Consider the following 17,591-nt stretch of genomic DNA (forward strand, 5'->3'; position numbering starts at 1 on the left):
AAACACAAATACGATACCTATAAAGAAATGCAAAAATTACTACCTGCATTAAATAACACCAAAAATTTATGGAGCGATGCGTTCATCACCGCCATTCAAGACAACATGCCCAACGTAACCTTCATTCGTGCTTTCTAGGTGGCGCAGACAGCTTTTCCCCTCCTGTGTGCATCGTCGTAAGTTGTATATACAGGGTGGAACCTCTCATATGTATTAAAAAAACGGTGGTCACGTAGAACAAAACCTCAATTGATGTTGGTTTTGTTTATTTTTATGTTTGTTATTATTACCTGTTTCTGTTTATTATGTCATCTTTACTTAACTTTTGATTCATCTATCATCATACTATCAACTAGAACTATAAAATGGTCTGACAGGTCTTCTAACGCTTTATCAAGGCCTCCTCAGAAGATTATGCATAACGGTCACAAATTTAGAAAATCTAAAATAAATCGGAAGCCATAGGTATACGGAATGTAATACTACATTGATGTAGAATTTTTTTCGACATTTAAGTCACAAGAAAATAAAGCATGTAGCATAAATCAACTTTTTAAGGTTTGAAGTAAATAAAGTTGATCGTTAGTTTTAAAACACCCTGTAGAAGGGCGATCAAAATCGATTTTTGAATTTTGAAAAATCTTTAATAACTTGAAAACCATTGATGTTGGGTATAGGGAAATGTGGTATCAAACGACGTAGATTTTCATGTAGATTTCGAAAATGTAATAAAATACAGGGTGTTCTATTTAAAATAAGAAAGTTGCTAACATCTGGTAGAACCGGAAGTGAAAAAATGATATTTTCTTTCGATACATCATAAAAAACTATGTTGAATGTTGGTATATATATTTATTTCAGATTGAAATTATTAATGAAAGCCTAAATACTTCTATGTAGGTAACGGTATTTGTAAATGACTAATGTAGTCATTTCAAAATAAGATAAGGGGTATTTCAATTTATATTCACTTAGGTACTAATTGCTTTGTTTGTGAATGAATAGCACCTATAGCCTGAAGCGTTTTACAATGTATTGTTAGTTGCCTACAAATTTTTCTATCTAGGCGCAAGATCGAAATCTTAATTCACTGCAGAGCCGCCTTAAAGTTTGGTCCTGTGGTCAAATTCGGCGTTGTGATTATTCTGAAAAGTTGAGGGTTGTATTCAAGATATTTAGTTAAAGGTTGTGGTCATTCTTAAAAGTTGGAGGTTATGGTCATTTGTCAAATGTATACTTACGTTTTTAGTAAAAGATGAGGAATCAATCTACATACATACTTTATTCCTGACTCTCCTGAGAAAAAAATTTTAAAAAATGAACTTTTACATTAGTTACATTCTATCTTATAAACAGGTTGTTAAAATACGATTTTAATTTGACAATTAAACTTAAAAGGGAAATTTAGCCAACGGCTGACGTAATAAGTTCAGCAATATCTGCATCGGTAGACCTCACAGTTAACTGCATGGTAACGCCATCAGCTAAAGCTAATTTAGATCTCACTAATATATCGTGCCCGCCACGAAACAGGCCTAAAATATAAAATCGCAGCATACTAGAATAAATGAATATATTTACCGGCAAGCAATAGCGTGTGGGTGGTTTTTCCCTCGGGAACCTTATCGGTTCGTTCTGCGGGCTGTAACCCTAAAAATTGTATGATATTTTTAACCGCCTCTTCTAAGGTGTTCATGGAACTCAAAGAGTATGTATCCTCCATTTCAACAAAACCATTAGCAGACTCGTCCCACGAAGCTGCCCAATTCATCTTGGTCACTCTCTGAATTTGATCGCCAAGTACCACTTCTAAATCCTCTAACATGTATTCGTCATCGTAACCTAAGCAGGGAAATTAATAGTTAAATTACAGTTGCCATTCTTACCTTCATCCGTATCAGGTAGACCCGTGTTCGGATCGCAATCCTTCACGACAAACTTCATAACAGCTCCGAAGGTTCCGACCGTATTCGGCAAATCATCGGGAAATTGCAGAATGATATAAACAGTTCCCATCTCGTTATACGGTAACTTTTGGCACGGAATGTCCTTTACAATTTGGTAGCCTTCACTAGGATCCAGTTGAATTCTTACATTCTCGAGCAGCTGGTCGTTTAGGGTATTTATACAATCGAATTGCAAAACCAAGTGCCTGGTGAAGCAGTGCTTTATACAACAAACAACGTACTCAGTTTCGGATTCTGTAAGTTCCACAATTTCTGAACTTTTAAATAGAGGACCGAGCTGCTGAATGCCCGGAATTGCGCTGAGTTTTTCGGTATAATTCTCCTCTCTAGAAACGACTGGTCTTGGTGGACCTGTGCTTATCAGCATACCCTCCGTCTTTTGATTGCTGATTTGTTTTTCCTCCTCTGTAGGAGCGGCGACTACCGGTACCGACTTAATGTTAAATGCCTCGTCGGATTTACTCTGTATGTAGTCTTTGAGACAACGTTCCAGAGACGGTATCGAAACCTGCAACGGCTCTAGAATGTAATTGTTGTACAATGATTTATCTTGTTGTCTAAGAATACTGCTGTAGTAAGTTGCACGGTCACGAACTTCGTCGTCTGTATCCATTTGGCAGCGAGCTAGAAGGACTTGTATATTTTCGGACAGATCGGGACAGAGGGCGCCAAACTGAGCCATTGCGGACACGGCGGCGGCGCGTACGGTGGGGTTCTCCAATATTACGCGATTATATATGAACCGAATGTACCTCGACGGCTGCTTCGTACGAGGCCCCTCTTTTCCCAACAGATGTAAAATTCGAACGGCCAGAGAGGTATGTTCGCAATCTTCGATGAACTCGCACAGGTGAGCCAGACCGGTCTCCTTCGCGTCCGCGTTATCCTCGATAATCGTTATGATGGTATCGGCGATCGAGGCCTTGTATTCTAAGCCGCCTTCGTCCCTTAGCATCGCCGATAAGAAATTCATCAGTACGCTATGCTTGCGCGGGAATTTCAGGGCTAAAGCGCGAATCGCCTGTACTACGACGACTTTGAATTCGTCGCTTATTTCCGAAACGAAGGTGGCGATTTGCTTCATTAAGCGATCGACGGACGATTCAGCGCCTAAGAAATAAGATCAAATGTGTAATAAACATACGAGTAAATTACGGAAGCGAATATTGCTAGCACAAACAATGAAAGTAGACCAGAATTCTTTACGTGAACTGACAAAACGAATCAAACTGTGTAATGGGTGGTCCAATTAGAATAACAAAAATATTTTTTAAGGTTTGTTTTGTCCAGCATAGGAAAATGTGCACCGCTTCATATGAAACATGAACGAACATATGTCTGGCGATAACTCTCTATAAAGTCACTGTAGCGATAACAAGCGATATCAAAAAACGTATTGCGGAAAGCGAGCGCGGTTGCCATGATCTCTTCGGACCTAAAAGTTTCGTTCCGTTTTATAAAAAGCCGAGCACGTGATGGAAATAGGTGAAAAATAGGTTTAATAATAGATTTAAACAGCGAGAGAAGGAGAGCGGTAATTTTCGACAGTTTTAGTCACATTATTCAAATTCCACTAATAGCTCTTAATAAGCAATGATCCTTAACAGTTTTGTGGATACCTCCTTGCCTTGGGAGTGCAATATTATTGCAAATTTCCATATATCGTGGGAGTTGAAGGTAGCATCACTAGAGTGATGGTGGTTTCCTACATGGAACTATACCCATGCTTTTAAATAAAAGGGATTTTTTGCAACGCACCTACCTTTATTTAGATTTCTTATTATAACCACAATAGTTACATCGATACTTCAAATGAAAAAAATGTAAGCGCGTTAATTGTTTTAGGAGTGCCATGGAATGTTTAGTGCTGTTATGTTCATACATATTATTTGGTTGCAACAAAAACAGTGCAGTGAAAAGTATACCTACCTGGCTGGCAGCCATTAGCATGATTTCATAATCAAAATAGGCCGTTTTGTTTTTTGTTTCTTTTTTCCAACCCTACATTTTCCTTTTGTCTTTGCCACTAAATTGTTTAATCCTTGTCAGTATGTCATTATAACTGTCGCTATTTTTCCATTGTACTTCTACTACTAAGATTTTGAAAGCTCAGTCTCTGTTTTTTACTTCTGATTATTCACCCCACTCCTTCTGCTGCCTATTTCATTTTTGGTACTACACTGTACAGGGTGGCCAACTAAGAATGCGAGGTACTGTATCTGAGAATCTATCCATCGTAGAGGCTTGCGGTAAAAAAATTTATTACTAAAATGGCCACGAGAAAAACCTGGAAAATATTTTTAAGTTTCTGAAATGACCGCTAGGGGGCGTAACTGCAATCTGGAATCTAAAAAAGTGATGTTTCTGTGAATTCCGCTATATTAACCTAACAAAAAAATGTCCGGTCTTTGAAGTTGACGATAATCTGAACAATTTTTGTTTGACAATTTTTCCTGTATCTCTAAAAATGAAGTGGTGGGGGGTATTAAAAGGTTTCCGTAAGGAACACCCTGTATCTTAGAAACGACTGAGCCGATTTAAACAAACTCGGATTAGTTTAAAAGAGCTATTCTTCAGCTACAGATATAATACTATTTGAAGTTTTGTTAGTTTCACATATCACCGCTTGAGGGCTCTTTTCGACATTCCGACAGAAATGGTTAATTTTCTCAAAAAAATTAAATGCATTGGTTCGATTTGTTTTTTCATGAAAAAGTAGCTAAATTATGCTTAAACAAGCTCGCCAAAACAGCATCTCGATATCTTGATATATATATATTTTTATATCGTGATGGCCAGCATTTCGAGCATTTACGGCGGCATTAAAAGCTTCCTTTTTTGAATCGATTAACCTTAGGGTCACTAATTATATAATAAAAATAATTCCGGAAAAATTAGCTTAAAAAAATAAAATTTTGAGTGTATAAAATTTTCTTTGGCCTAAATTTTAGGTTAGGAACAAGATATCGAGATGCGGTTTTCGTGAGCTTGTTTAGGCATCATTTAGCAACTTTTTCATGAAAAAAAAACCAAACCAAGGCATTTAATTTTTTTGAGAAAATTAACCATTTCTGTCGGAATGTCGAAAAAAGCCCTCAAGCGGCGATATGCGAAACTAAAAAAACTAGCCGAAGAATAACTCTATTCAATTAATCCGAGTTTGTTAAAATCGGTTCAGTCGTTTCGAAGATACAGAGTGTTCCTTACGGAAACCTTTGAATACTCCCCACCACTTCATTTTTATAGATACAGGAAAAATTGTCTAACAAAGAAGGTTCAGATTATCGTCAACTTCAAAGACGGGACATTTTTTTGTTAGGTTAATTTAGCGGAATTCACAGAAAAATCACTTTTTTAGATTCCAGATTGCAGTTACGCCCCCTAGCGGCCATTGCAGAAACTTAAAAATATTTTCCAGGTTTTTCTCGTGGCCACTTTAGTAATAAATTTTTTTTACCGCAAGCCTCTACGATGGACAGGTTCTCAGATACAGTACCTCGCATTCTTATTTGGCCACCCTGTACATATAAGAGTAGATGTCATCCTTTTAGTATTTCTTGTCCTTGTCCCTTTTTAGCACATTTCAAACAAATTTGGAAAAAACGCGCTAATGTCCGTGTTTTTCCCGTCCTGTCTTTATTGTAGGGTGTCTTTATGAGTATCAAACAAAAGCTTACTGTAACAGAACTCCATATATAGAAAATTGTACAGTTTAGTAAAAATGCATAATCTAAATATTGACACGTAACGATAACTTTGTGTGTGCGAATGTGGTCGTGGTATCTATCTGTTATTTCAGATGAAAATAAAGTACATTAAAATTTATCCTGCGTTATGTACCTATTGTATATTATGGACGAGTAAATGAAGCGTGTCGTTGTGATTAAAATAAGAGCAAGGAGAGCGAGATAAATACGTCTATAGTTACCGAATGTCGAATGACAAAAAGCTTATAATAGCGCAGACAAGATAAGATGTAAATGAGATCAACATATAAAAATGAGGTAACTATAAATATGAGTGTAAATAGTGAAGCGCGTGGTGGTAATAAAAAAAATTTTTTTTTCGGGTAAGGTGTAGCTCAATAAAGGCATTATTATTATTATATTAAGCCAATCTATCCACTAGCGAATCCCGAAGAAAGAAATTAAGCCAAGAGCGAGAAATTATCTATCCATTAAGCCATCGCTGTGCCGTAGACGAATATTTTCACAGTATTTCCGATTGTGTAACTCAGACTAGGATTCTGTAGCCGATCGCCTCCCTTTGAATTTCAATAATCTCTTCATGATATCGGGTATCGCGTACGATATATCGCTTATTGTCTATCGCCTTAGTATGAACGCCGCCTTAGATTCGCAAAAAATTACAAATGACGCGTCTAATCACGCGCTATGGAAGAATGGAGTGTAAACCCATAGAGCGTAAAATGTAATGGAAACCGTTAGCCGTTAAAAGCAGCAAGTATTTCAATAAACATTTTCCAACACAGTCCTCGTAATATATGGTAATAGTACGAAATTATAAGTTCAGTTAAAGCTGAACTGTGGTGCTAAGGGGTCCCTGATTCGGGCTTGGCTATTTGTAAATGTATAGTGGGTTGGGTCAGCTTTGGCTGAAACCCCGCCCACTCAAAAATAAAGGCAAAAAATAAAATATTGCCAAGCCTTACTTTCATTCATTACTATTGTGTTAAATGTTATGTATGGCATTATTCAATATGCCATGTCTCAACTTCTCCAACATAGGCGCTGTTTTGAATTATAAGGCCTAAGGACCAATAATAGCAATAAAATTATCTGAAGAAGGGCCAAAAAAATCTTTGTCATTTTTCCCACACAGGGTCGACTCTGCCTTGCTAAAAATGAAGTATCAGGGATGATCTTTACCACCTGTTCACGATTTCATCATTTTTTTAGTTTCAACTACATTCAAAGGTTCATCATAATCGTCATAATTGTGGCCCGTGTGGAGCAGTTCAGTTGAAGCTAGACTGTAGTGCTAAGGGTCCCTGGTTCCAATCTAGGTTCAGGGCATGGATATTGGTAAATGTATAGTGGGTTGGGTTGGTAAAACAGCCTTGGCTGAAACCCCGCCCACTCTAAAATAAAGGCAAATAAATAAATAAATAATGAGTGGGGACATATTTCCTCTGTCAATAAGTATTTCTGAACAAGTAGTCTGTAATGAATTCTGGGTTTAAGAAATGAGGAATTTAGTAAACATGTGCCTTATGTTTTAAAAATGCTCAAAAATGTACCCCCCACTCTCCCCCAAAGTAATTTTACCTGTTTTCAATAAAGTCGTTATAGCCAGAGTAGCAATGGACCTATTTGAATCGGTAATTAAATTTTCCAGATCCAAATTACAAGCGGTAACTGCCGCAGGATGATTAATTGCGACTTGGTTTAAGGTCCGAACAGCCGCAAACCGCAAGGTTGGCTTTGGTGATCCGCAAAACAATTGCAGGACGCTTATGGCAGGCCCCAACTCCCGACTGGTGGTTCTTCGCGAGTTGACAATTGCGTGAGCCGCCTCGTATATGACCATTTCCGATTTGTGGCGTAGACAAGATTCAATAAAACTAAACAAGGCGGAGTCATTACTGGTCTCCTCCTCTTCCAGTAGCTTCGAAGCAATACGAATCTTAAAACATTTACTATAGCAGGCTCTACTTGTCGGAATGCGAAACTTACCAACATACAAATGGCGTAATGGGATTTCAAAGACATTCTCGTTAACTTCGCAACAAGCTTAGTAACGGCCAAACGATCGGACTTGCGAATATGATACAGAACACCTAAGGCGTGGTACTGAACCATAATACTACAACAATTCCATCACGCCACGAAAATAAATTCGAAAACCTTACTTGTCACTATTCACAGCCTCTTGTGCTTCATTAACCCATCGCTTGATCACATCCGAAGCAATTTTGCTCATGTGCAGAGAACTGACCAAAGCAGCTGAGCTCACAGCCGGATTTTTATCCACAATCGCTTGCTTCATGTAACGTTCAATTGTTTGCAACATCGTAACATCGGTAATACTACAAAGTGCACGAATTGCGGCTGCTCTATACAGATCCTCCTTGCCGGTCATATCTTTCGTTAAACTAGACGTCACGATAATTACATCATCGGCTATTGAACTAAGCTCTTTGATGCCCAAATAGACCATGCGACGTAAAATAACATCCTTCGACTGAAACAGCTTGGTCATCGCAAAAAATACTTCAGTTGCCTCTTTCGCGCCCAACTGTTCACCCTATAAGTAAAGGTTGGAGATACGTTACACAAGAGCGCCCGTACCTGGTTGAGGAGGTATAATATTTTCGTCAAAATGTGAGTACATTTCTTGGCGTTAATTATATTTTCATTAAAGATCCTAGCTTCTTGAAGGACTGTGGTCTTTTCAATGTTTTGGAAAGGATTTCCACCCCCTACAACATTCGTGATTTATTTCGATACAATCCTAACCATTAACTACCATCTTCTTCCTCCTTTTTGTCCCTTTTGAAGGAACTCATATTGAATAATAAATGGATCGCTTATTCGATCAGTTTTCCAGAAAAAAGGTTTTCCTTCCACAGACACGTCAACATAAGTCAAAACCACATAACCTAAATGCCACAAATCCAGAAATATGTTGGAATTCAGTGCTGCCAATCGCCCACGCTAAAAAACACTAGAATGGGTGTATTTGAAAAATGTAAATTCAAAATGATTCCTATTTATGAGCTAAGTTTCGAGCAATGAACATTTATATATTTTCCTCCTCAAATATTTTCAGAGTATTATTATTGCATTATTTATATTTTAATGAGATTTATTCAATGAGAACAATTGATTATATCCAGTGGCGTAGACGTTCTATATTATAATAATATGATACCTCCATTGTATATTGTATTTTATTTTAAAAAATAACTGTAGGCATACTACTTTTGTTTATAGCCATTTATGAATAAATAAAGGTAGGTACTGTCATTGTATACATAGTAAATATAAAATGGTACTATACTTATCCAAAGAAAGCAATTCGGAACCAGAATGCCATTTCTCTACTTAATTTATTCGGGTTGTAGTATCCATATCCAAAGATATTAAGTCACGTGGTTTGAACAAATGTTCCTTAATGTCATATTAAACCATTTATACGATTGTAGAACGGTATCAAGTGTTCTGTGACCAGCATTTTCTCCTGGGCTTCTCCCTATAATAGTAACGGTTGAAGCAGTGCAATGATGTAGAAAAGAATATGAGCCATTATCAGTAATCTTTTAGAGATGAGTCATACACAGCCTACTTTGAATTGAACTAAAGCGCTCTCTAGTCGCACCGTACTCATGAATTACACCTATTTCTGTAATGTATATTATCTGGGTTGGATATCTTGAATTACAGAGGTGGAGATTTAAAAAACGCACACCTACTCTTCAAAAGACCTATCATCTTCAACAGTACGTCAAAGACTACTTTAGCTTTGAGATGTTTTCAATTGTTAGCGCTAAAAACGTCTAAAAATTTAAATTTTTAAATCACTTACGGCTTGGATTGAATGGCGTTCTTCAATCATTTCTTTATTATTAGTGATTATTAGTGATAATGTAGCGTGCTCGTGCTTAACGCGCCAAATACCAATTTAACTTTGGCAGTGCCATATTATACCTATTACATTTACGGTACCACGTTCAGTTTTTTATGGATTTGGAGTAGAAGATACGCTGTCTTTCTTAAGATAATAAAATCGAGCGGTGGATAATTCATATTAAAAAAATCAAAGATGCGTCTTTTTCATTTTTTTAAATGCCTTAACCGCAACCGAAAAAAATGCATGGACGGCACTGCTTTCGGACGAAATTAAAAAGTACGTGCCGTTACCAACCTAATACAAAAAAAATACTAGTATGTTATTTATCTCAGGTGTCATATAGGGGCAAAATGTCAGTAGACACAGAAAGTTCAAGTATGTCAAGATTATTAAAACTTGCTCATACATTCAACTGCTTTTACTTGTCAGGTAAATTATTACGTTTATATAAATTATACGCGCAGTCTAAGGCCCACCTCCATTCATTTAACGCACAAAAACCGTTTCAAAATTTACCTTTCAATGATACTATTGATCATGTATACAGTATACACCCAATCATTTCCAATGCAACATTTACTAGTATTTATGTTTCAGGCTTAAATTCGGGACAATGTAGACCTTTCATTGTCGAAGGATTCCAAGTGGGACTAATCAGACCGGATGTAATGAAACAGTTACTTAGATATCCGGAGGTAAAATTAAATCAGCTTGCACAGAATTCAACCGCTTGCTTGCTAGGTGTTTCGAGTGACATCGGACTACGTCGAATTAAATCCGGCATTTCGCGATTACGAAGAACGCACCGCTCGGGTCGATCACGTGCTGCGCGAGTTACGCGGCGATCACGCCTTCATCGCCTTAAAGGGTTGGCGAGACGAGGTGAGCATTGATTGTACCACACTTTATTCATTTCTCTGTTTTTTTACTTTATTAAGAAATAAAATGGAAGCCTCGATAATTATTGTACTCGTTATTTATACACATTTGAACATAATAAATTTCGCCTTTAAATTAAAAATGTTTTTTTTTTCAAGCTAACTTTCTACTTTTTAATTTAGTTATCATCGAGTTGACCTTTTATTAAGATGTCAATTTTTTATTATTTCAATTTACAAGGACATTTGCATTTCATCTCAATAGTGGATTAATGATCTATATGCATATGCTCTAAAAATAGTTTTCGAAGCATTCTTTAATAGCCAGCAAATGTTTCATTTTATTTCTTTTGTTTATATTTAAGAATGTTTATCCCTTCAATTAGAATCCAAGCTCGGAATCAAAACAACATTGTAAACATGTAATGAGATAATCATAATTAAACAAACACATTTGCATAACTCGTTTTCTGTATGTGAAAATTTCATGATAAAATTGAAGGAGACTGAAATGAAAACTGTTATGTAAAGTCACCTTATTCAATGGAATTTTGTGCGTAATGCGTATATGACACTGCATAAACACTTCTAAAAACAAAATACTTCCAAATAGATCAGATTAGACAAGATTACTCCAATAACATCATAACCCACTTTATATTCCAATCCTGATTACTTTATGCCAAGAGTAGGAAAATAGAAACATTTCAATTTTAGACTCTGAGCTTGTCAATTTCTTGTCTGTTGTTTGACAGTATAATGTCCAGTTTTCTATTAAAATTTGGGGAATCCCTTGTTTTTCTATCAATTCAAATGTTTTTGACTTTCTACCCATTCACAATTTTCCCAAAGTGACCATTCTGGAATTTTTTCCTAAGTTCCTTTCCATATTCTAGAAGTTGCATCAACTTTTTTATAATCTTAAAACCACAAATCAAAATGGGTCCACAGCTTAATCCCTGTGGAGTCCCCTTAAACATTGAGATTAGACTGGAGTACCGTTTTTGATACGAATTTATGTTTTAGATAGTTGATTCTTATTCTGCATTTTTTTCTTATTTAGTGCTACGAAGTGAAAGTAAAATTCCACACCGAAAGTCTACTACGTATGGATAGATCGGCGACATGTTTATTCGGTATACGTAATTATGGAGTAGACATAAATGGTTACGTTAGGCATCCAAAATTAGGTTTATGTATGTGGTTACAACAACGATCCAGTACAAAACAAACTTGGCCTGGTAAACTTGTGACTTTTTCGCAAACTTTTCTGTGAATCTTATGCATTTACAGATAAGTGGGACAATATGGTGGGCGGCGGGCTGTCTGTAGGTCACAGTATTTTAGAAACGGCTCACAAAGAAGCAATGGAAGAAGCCTCAATTCCTACAGACTTGCTAAACAATTTAATAAGTGCAGGATGCGTTTCGTACGTAAATGGTAATATAAAATTGATCGACTAAACACACGGTTTCAGATTCTATTTTGAATCTGAAAGGGGGTTGTTTCCAAACACTGAATTCGTGTTTGACTTAGAGCTTCCCTTGGAATTTGTGCCCCAAAATGCCGATGGGGAAGTACAAAAGTTTGAACTCTTAACTGCCCAACAATGCGTCGAACGAATATTAAGCCCCGAATTTAAAACTACTAGCGCTCCTGTTACTTTGGATTTTCTAATTAGGCATGGCTTTATCTCGGCGGAAAACGGTAAGTTTCGTTCTTTGTAACTTTACGTATAACATGTGTCTTGCAGAACCGTATTACAACATGATTATGGAGTTGCTTCACGTTCCACTGCAGAATATCTACAATAACCAAAGCTTTAAAGAAAACGGGCAAGTTATTACAAATTCTAATGTATAAAAAATACTTTAATAGCAAGTTGGATTTTTGTTGATTCCAGTTGAATTTGTGACAAGAAGCCTTAATCCATTACTTAATTTCCTGTTAAATATTTTTTAGAATTTTTTAATATAATTAAATGTAGTATTCAATAATTTTGTACTTAATTGCAAATATTTTAAATTTTTTATTGGTATTTTGTACGGAAGGTGTGAACAGTGAAGTTTCAAACTGATTTTTAAAACAGTCATTCTTCGTTCATATTCAGCAAAATGATACTCAACGCTATTTTGTATTATGTTAAAAGAATGTTCTCAGTGACTATAATCGTTATTACATTTTTATGCCGCTTTTTTTTTATTGTGATAAGTTAAGTAACATCCCCAAGATTTTATTTAAAAATGAAAGTCATTTATGGTGGTTTATATTTAAATGTATCCATCCAACGAAATGTATTTATTAAACAGTAAAACAGTATGTACGAATTTTCTTGAAAACACTCCTTCACATTGGTGTTACTTACTCCTAGTGTCTCCACAACAGCAATAATGAAGCTAATGTTGAATTATGATTTGATTACGCACAGATAAAAGTTAAAATTAAATTGGAACAGACAACAGCTAGACAGATATGGTGGGGGATATGATATTAGGTAAGAATTTAATCCTGTTATACATGCTAAAAGTTGTGTCATGAAAGTCGAAAGTGAAATAACTTTCCAGAAATTTTTGTAGTGGCAATGTGCTTTACATGCTGCAAGTCTGATGTAGTGGCTCCATTTGTAGCGGATATGTAGATACCCAACGAGTAAACACGTGGTTATTATTATTTGGTAAGGTCGAAGAAGTTCACAATGAAGTTTTGGTATTTTATGTGCTAAATGGCGTTTGTTAAATAAGGCCATTGAAACGGATGTAGAAAAGGCTGTTAAAATTGCTACAACAATTTGCTTGTTGCACTATGTGGTCATGGACTTTGAAGGCTCCCCTAATATTGTAGTAGAGAGACAAGCGCTTGAAGTATATAGAAACCAAAATAATGTCATCAATAACGTCATAAGAATGTGTAGAACATTTAATAATAACGCAAATGATGCAAAACAAATACGAGAAAAATTTCACCGATGTTTCAATGGACCTAGAGTGGATCCGTTCCCTTTCAAACAAGTGTTTAAACATGCAGTTTTGATTCCTTGTTAAATTCTAATAATGAAATATGTAACTAAATAAATAATTTACTGTTTAACATACCACCCTGATTCCTGAAACGCCCATTTTTTCTCCAATGTCTTTCTATAAAAGACTATATCTCTGTTGTGGTACCTATCTTTTATCCGTTGATTCCAAAGAGGTGGATTTTCTCTGATGAGGTCATTTAAAAGTGATTTATCCACTGTCTCTCAAGTCAATTTACGGTCGTATAGTCTGAGATAATATCAAACACGTTTGATTCGTACAGACCGTCGGAACGTACACGTATGTGTCTTGTGAAAATGTGTCTGTCGCTGTCTGAAGGGACAACTGTAGCCACTTATCTGGTCTGATCTGCTCTGAAACGTTGCTAATGTAGTCGTAGCCTAAGATTCCTTTCACATTATCCGGTTTGGCCGATCAGGTTCCGGACCTCAAGGAATCGGTTTGTGTCAGGATTTTCATCCGGTAACGTTTTCTATAAATGGATTTGGCGGTTCATTCAACGCCAATATTGTCGCTCGAAATTGTCCAGAACGACCATATTAATGCAACCTCCTGTATTACTTGTAAGTATTGTAATTAAATATAATTTATTTCTGCAAGTCATTACATTATTATGACAACATCAAGACACAAGTAACTTGATACTTTTTACATAATAATAATCTATACTATTATACATCTTCCCTCACAAGTTTAGCCTTTCTGGTTGTTTTATAGTTCTGCCTGAACGAGTAGTTAATTTTGTATTTGTCTCTGATGGTACAAATGAGGGACTATGTTTACAAATTTCAGGCTTAGGTACAACACGGACATCACTATCAGAAGATTCAGTGCCTGAACAAGATTCAGGTTCAAATGATGTGTCAGTCACTTTAAATGCGTTTTGTGACGATCTTATATCTACGCGATTTCTTCGTATAGTGTTGCCCTTATAATCCTGTAACACATATGATCGTGGATTCTCATGCATTCTTTCAATTTTGGCGGGTTCCCACATTTTGCGTTTGTGATTTAACACAGTCACATCACTACCTTCATTAAGTGGTTTTAACGTTTTAGCTGTTCTATTGGAATAGTTTTCATTGAGCTCTCGCTTCTTAAGCATTTTTTTAGTAACACTTTCGCACAACTTAGGCTGTAGTAAATCACAAGTGATTGGAACTTTAGTCTTACAATTCCTGCTATTTAAGAGCTGTGATGGAGAATATCCCATCCCTTTTAATGATGAATTGCGATAGTTCAACAAAGCGCAACTTAATTCGCCTTTGCCTTCCTCTAAAGATTTTTTAAGCAGGTTCTTAGCAATCGATACTGCTTTTTCTGCTAATCCGTTTGAACGTGGATATTCTGGACTACGTGTAACAAGAGTAAAATTCCAATCTTTTGCAAATTCCAAGAATTTCTCACTGTTATACGGCACATTATCAGTAAGAAGTATATCAGGGGAACCAAACCTTGCAAAAACTGTTTTAAGTTCACAAATTACAGACTCGGCACATTTATTCTTAATAGGTAAAACTTCTAACCAGTTTGAGTATGCGTCAAACAACACACAATAGCTTTGATTAGCATAAGTAAAAATATCTGAACCTACACGTTCCCATGGTCTTTCAGGGATTGGATGTGATATATTTTGTTTAGGGTTTTTTCTGGCAAATTTCTCACATATTTTACAACTTTTAATATATGTCTCAATATCTGTTGTAATTCCAGGCCAGTAAAAAACTTTTCTGGCTTGAGATTTTGTTTTTTCCATACCTAAATGGCCTTCATGCAGTAATTTGATCATCTCTAACCTTAGCTTACGCGGAACTACTAACTTATTTTCTAAGAATAACAAATTTTCAGGCACAAACAATTTTTCCTTAAGTTTATGATAGACTCTGATATTATCTGGAATTTTACATTTTTGATCAGGCCAACTATTGTTAATAAAGTAAAGAACTTGACTTAGTTGTCTATCTTTCATTGTTTCATTAGCAAATTGTTGAATTCTGTCTTTGGACATAGGTAGGGTTCGGATAACTGAGTGTACCGCAAACTCTATGTCATTGTCTGTCCGGGGTGATGTTTGTCTCAAAAATGCACGAGACAAAGCGTCAGAGATATACATATATTTTCCTGGCCTATATTGTATGTTAAGATCATATTTCAGTAATTTCAATCGCATTCTTAAAATTCTCGGTGATGCTGACTGAAGGTCTTTTTTAAATATTGCCTCTAACGGTTTATGATCACTATGTATTTTTGTGGGCATGCCATAAATGAAATAATGAAATTTTTTTACAGCAAAAAGAATAGCCAGAGTCTCTTTTTCAATTTGAGCGTAAGCTTGCTCAGTTTTTGACAACATGACTGAAAACCTGACCGGGCGTCAAAAACCTGATCACTTATCTAGTCGACTTATCCGGCGTCAATCAGGCGCCTGATTGGAACTCGACAGTGTGAAGAGCCCTATTCACAACAATCCACTAATGCTCGTCAGTTTTTCATCAGATCCGGAACCTGTCCGGTCAAAACCTGATAGTGTGAAAGGAGTCTGAAATTTCAGGTGAAAGTGAAATATTTCTCGTCCAAACTGAAAATTGGAAAGTTATTCCATTTTCAAGAAAAACACCTATTGCGCGCATGCCCTCGGCTAAGAGAAGCTGAGAGAACCAGTATCTTTCTCACCTGATAGTTGAAATAATGAAATTTGCTGCTATGTCCAAAAAAAAGTGCTGGCGACTGTGTCAAAATAAAAACTCAAATTTAATTTAAAAATGGAGTAAATATGAAATTAGTACCGTTCAATCAATCTTCCATTTGATAGCGCAGTTTGTTACCTTTCCCTGAAAGTAATAGTCAGCTTGCGTTGGTCGGAACTTGCTCTTGTCGAACGGTTTTTTAAAATCGCTTTTCAAACAAAATTTATATACCATTAAATACGTAGGTAATTATACAGGAAGAAGTATAACGTTTATCGATTGATGTGTATTACTGTAATGTTTGTTGCATACCGTTAATTTGTTTACAAAAATTCACAATTCTTTGGTATTTAATGCACCCAGCATTACAGTACTCCTGACTCCTCCTCTCTACTTGTCTAAGCTGTCAATGATGCAGACAGGTCAGCCATGTTGCCAATTTCTGCCCGAATTCGTCTGGTTTATTTAATAAACTGGTTTAACTGCTGTATTGCGTGTATGATGTTACGTTACGGGCGGGGGTTACTTATAATGACCGGTCAATGTGAATAATTGAGGGAAAGAACATTTTTGAATATCCCCCCCCCTTCCCCAAATTCATTTTTTTAAAATTCATTGTCTTCTCAGTTTTGCAAATGGTTCTAAGTTTTAAACGGAAACGCACCCCAAATTTATCACATTCATCGAATAATCACCACACTAATTTATTACTTTGATCGTAACATTTATAATATGAAAAAGGTCGTTTCGAAAATAAAGAACACTAACTATGCCACAGTGCGAGAAAAAAATTCACCGTACTGTGGTGCGCGCGATAGGGGCCCGCGGCGCTATTTAGGGTGGGAAAGATGCCGCCCTTTCTTTCAATTCGCGAAACCGGAAAAAATAAATAAATTAGAATTTAGTGTTTAGTGGTTTTTGTTTACTAAAATCACTCATGCCGTGAAATCATTGAAACAAATATTTTATTTTCAATTACAATTATAATTTCCTTAATTAATTTCTTCGATTTCCCACAAGAAAAAATTACAATTACATTTTTGAACAACCATTAATAAATGGAAAGTTTGCGATTTATGGCGAAACCCAGCAGATAATATCGGTGCAATTAGTCCAGCAATTTCGTGCTTTGTTGATTCTACAGTACTGTCGGATGTATAGTTAATTATGCAACAAATCGGTTAACGTATTTTCGCTCGTGGCCGCGGAAATCCATTCTTTATGAAACATATTGCTTTTCCTAACTGGTTACACAAATAAACTATACCTACTAAATTTATCTGATTAGCTCGTTTCTTTCGTTGTTGCTGACTGAATCAGCGGAACCACTGACCCAGCTACTACCTACTCGTTTCCCAGAGCTACTCTTTCCATACCTCGCCTCCTTACTGCTAATTGTGCACCTATCTGGAAGACTAAGGATCTCCC

General features: G+C 36.2%; 2 protein-coding genes across 2 annotated transcripts; one reads left to right on the top strand and one right to left on the bottom strand.

Annotated features, from left to right (window-relative positions):
* Positions 1–1,292: 1,292 nt before the first annotated feature.
* LOC116175801 (coatomer subunit gamma-like) lies at positions 1,293–8,614 on the bottom strand. Its single transcript, XM_031494104.1, has 8 exons — positions 8,457–8,614; positions 8,279–8,409; positions 7,840–8,234; positions 7,664–7,793; positions 7,256–7,613; positions 1,887–3,077; positions 1,582–1,842; positions 1,293–1,535 (listed from the first exon to the last, which is right to left on the bottom strand). Exons 1-8 carry the CDS (start codon positions 8,494–8,496, stop codon positions 1,405–1,407), a joined length of 2,637 nt encoding a protein of 878 aa, XP_031349964.1. The 5' UTR covers positions 8,497–8,614; the 3' UTR covers positions 1,293–1,404.
* Positions 8,615–9,878: 1,264 nt separating this feature from the next.
* Positions 9,879–12,631, top strand: LOC116175802 (uncharacterized protein YJR142W). The gene is made up of 7 exons (XM_031494105.1): positions 9,879–9,989; positions 10,158–10,255; positions 10,302–10,442; positions 11,502–11,679; positions 11,732–11,867; positions 11,916–12,145; positions 12,192–12,631. The coding sequence occupies exons 1-7, from the start codon at positions 9,911–9,913 to the stop codon at positions 12,299–12,301; spliced, it is 972 nt and encodes a 323-aa protein (XP_031349965.1). The 5' UTR covers positions 9,879–9,910; the 3' UTR covers positions 12,302–12,631.
* Positions 12,632–17,591: the final 4,960 nt, after the last annotated feature.

Source organism: Photinus pyralis, unplaced genomic scaffold (assembly GCF_008802855.1).
Source record: "Photinus pyralis isolate 1611_PpyrPB1 unplaced genomic scaffold, Ppyr1.3 Ppyr1.4_LG7, whole genome shotgun sequence".
In the NCBI taxonomy this organism is placed as follows: Eukaryota; Metazoa; Arthropoda; class Insecta; order Coleoptera; family Lampyridae; genus Photinus; species Photinus pyralis.

Bases quoted from the DNA above. Each gene is read 5' to 3' on its own strand.
- LOC116175802 (XM_031494105.1), top strand. From the start codon at position 9,911: ATGTCAGTAGACACAGAAAGTTCAAGTATGTCAAGATTATTAAAACTT. The intron at 9,990-10,157 runs GTAAATTATTAC...TTTATGTTTCAG, and splicing joins CAACTGCTTTTACTTGTCAG to GCTTAAATTCGGGACAATGT. The intron at 11,680-11,731 runs GTAAACTTGTGA...ATGCATTTACAG, and splicing joins TACAAAACAAACTTGGCCTG to ATAAGTGGGACAATATGGTG.
- LOC116175801 (XM_031494104.1), bottom strand. From the start codon at position 8,496: ATGAGTTCCTTCAAAAGGGACAAAAAGGAGGAAGAAGATG. The intron at 1,843-1,886 runs GTAAGAATGGCA...TTCCCTGCTTAG, and splicing joins TCTACCTGATACGGATGAAG to GTTACGATGACGAATACATG. The intron at 1,536-1,581 runs GTAAATATATTC...TTTATATTTTAG, and splicing joins CCACACGCTATTGCTTGCCG to GCCTGTTTCGTGGCGGGCAC.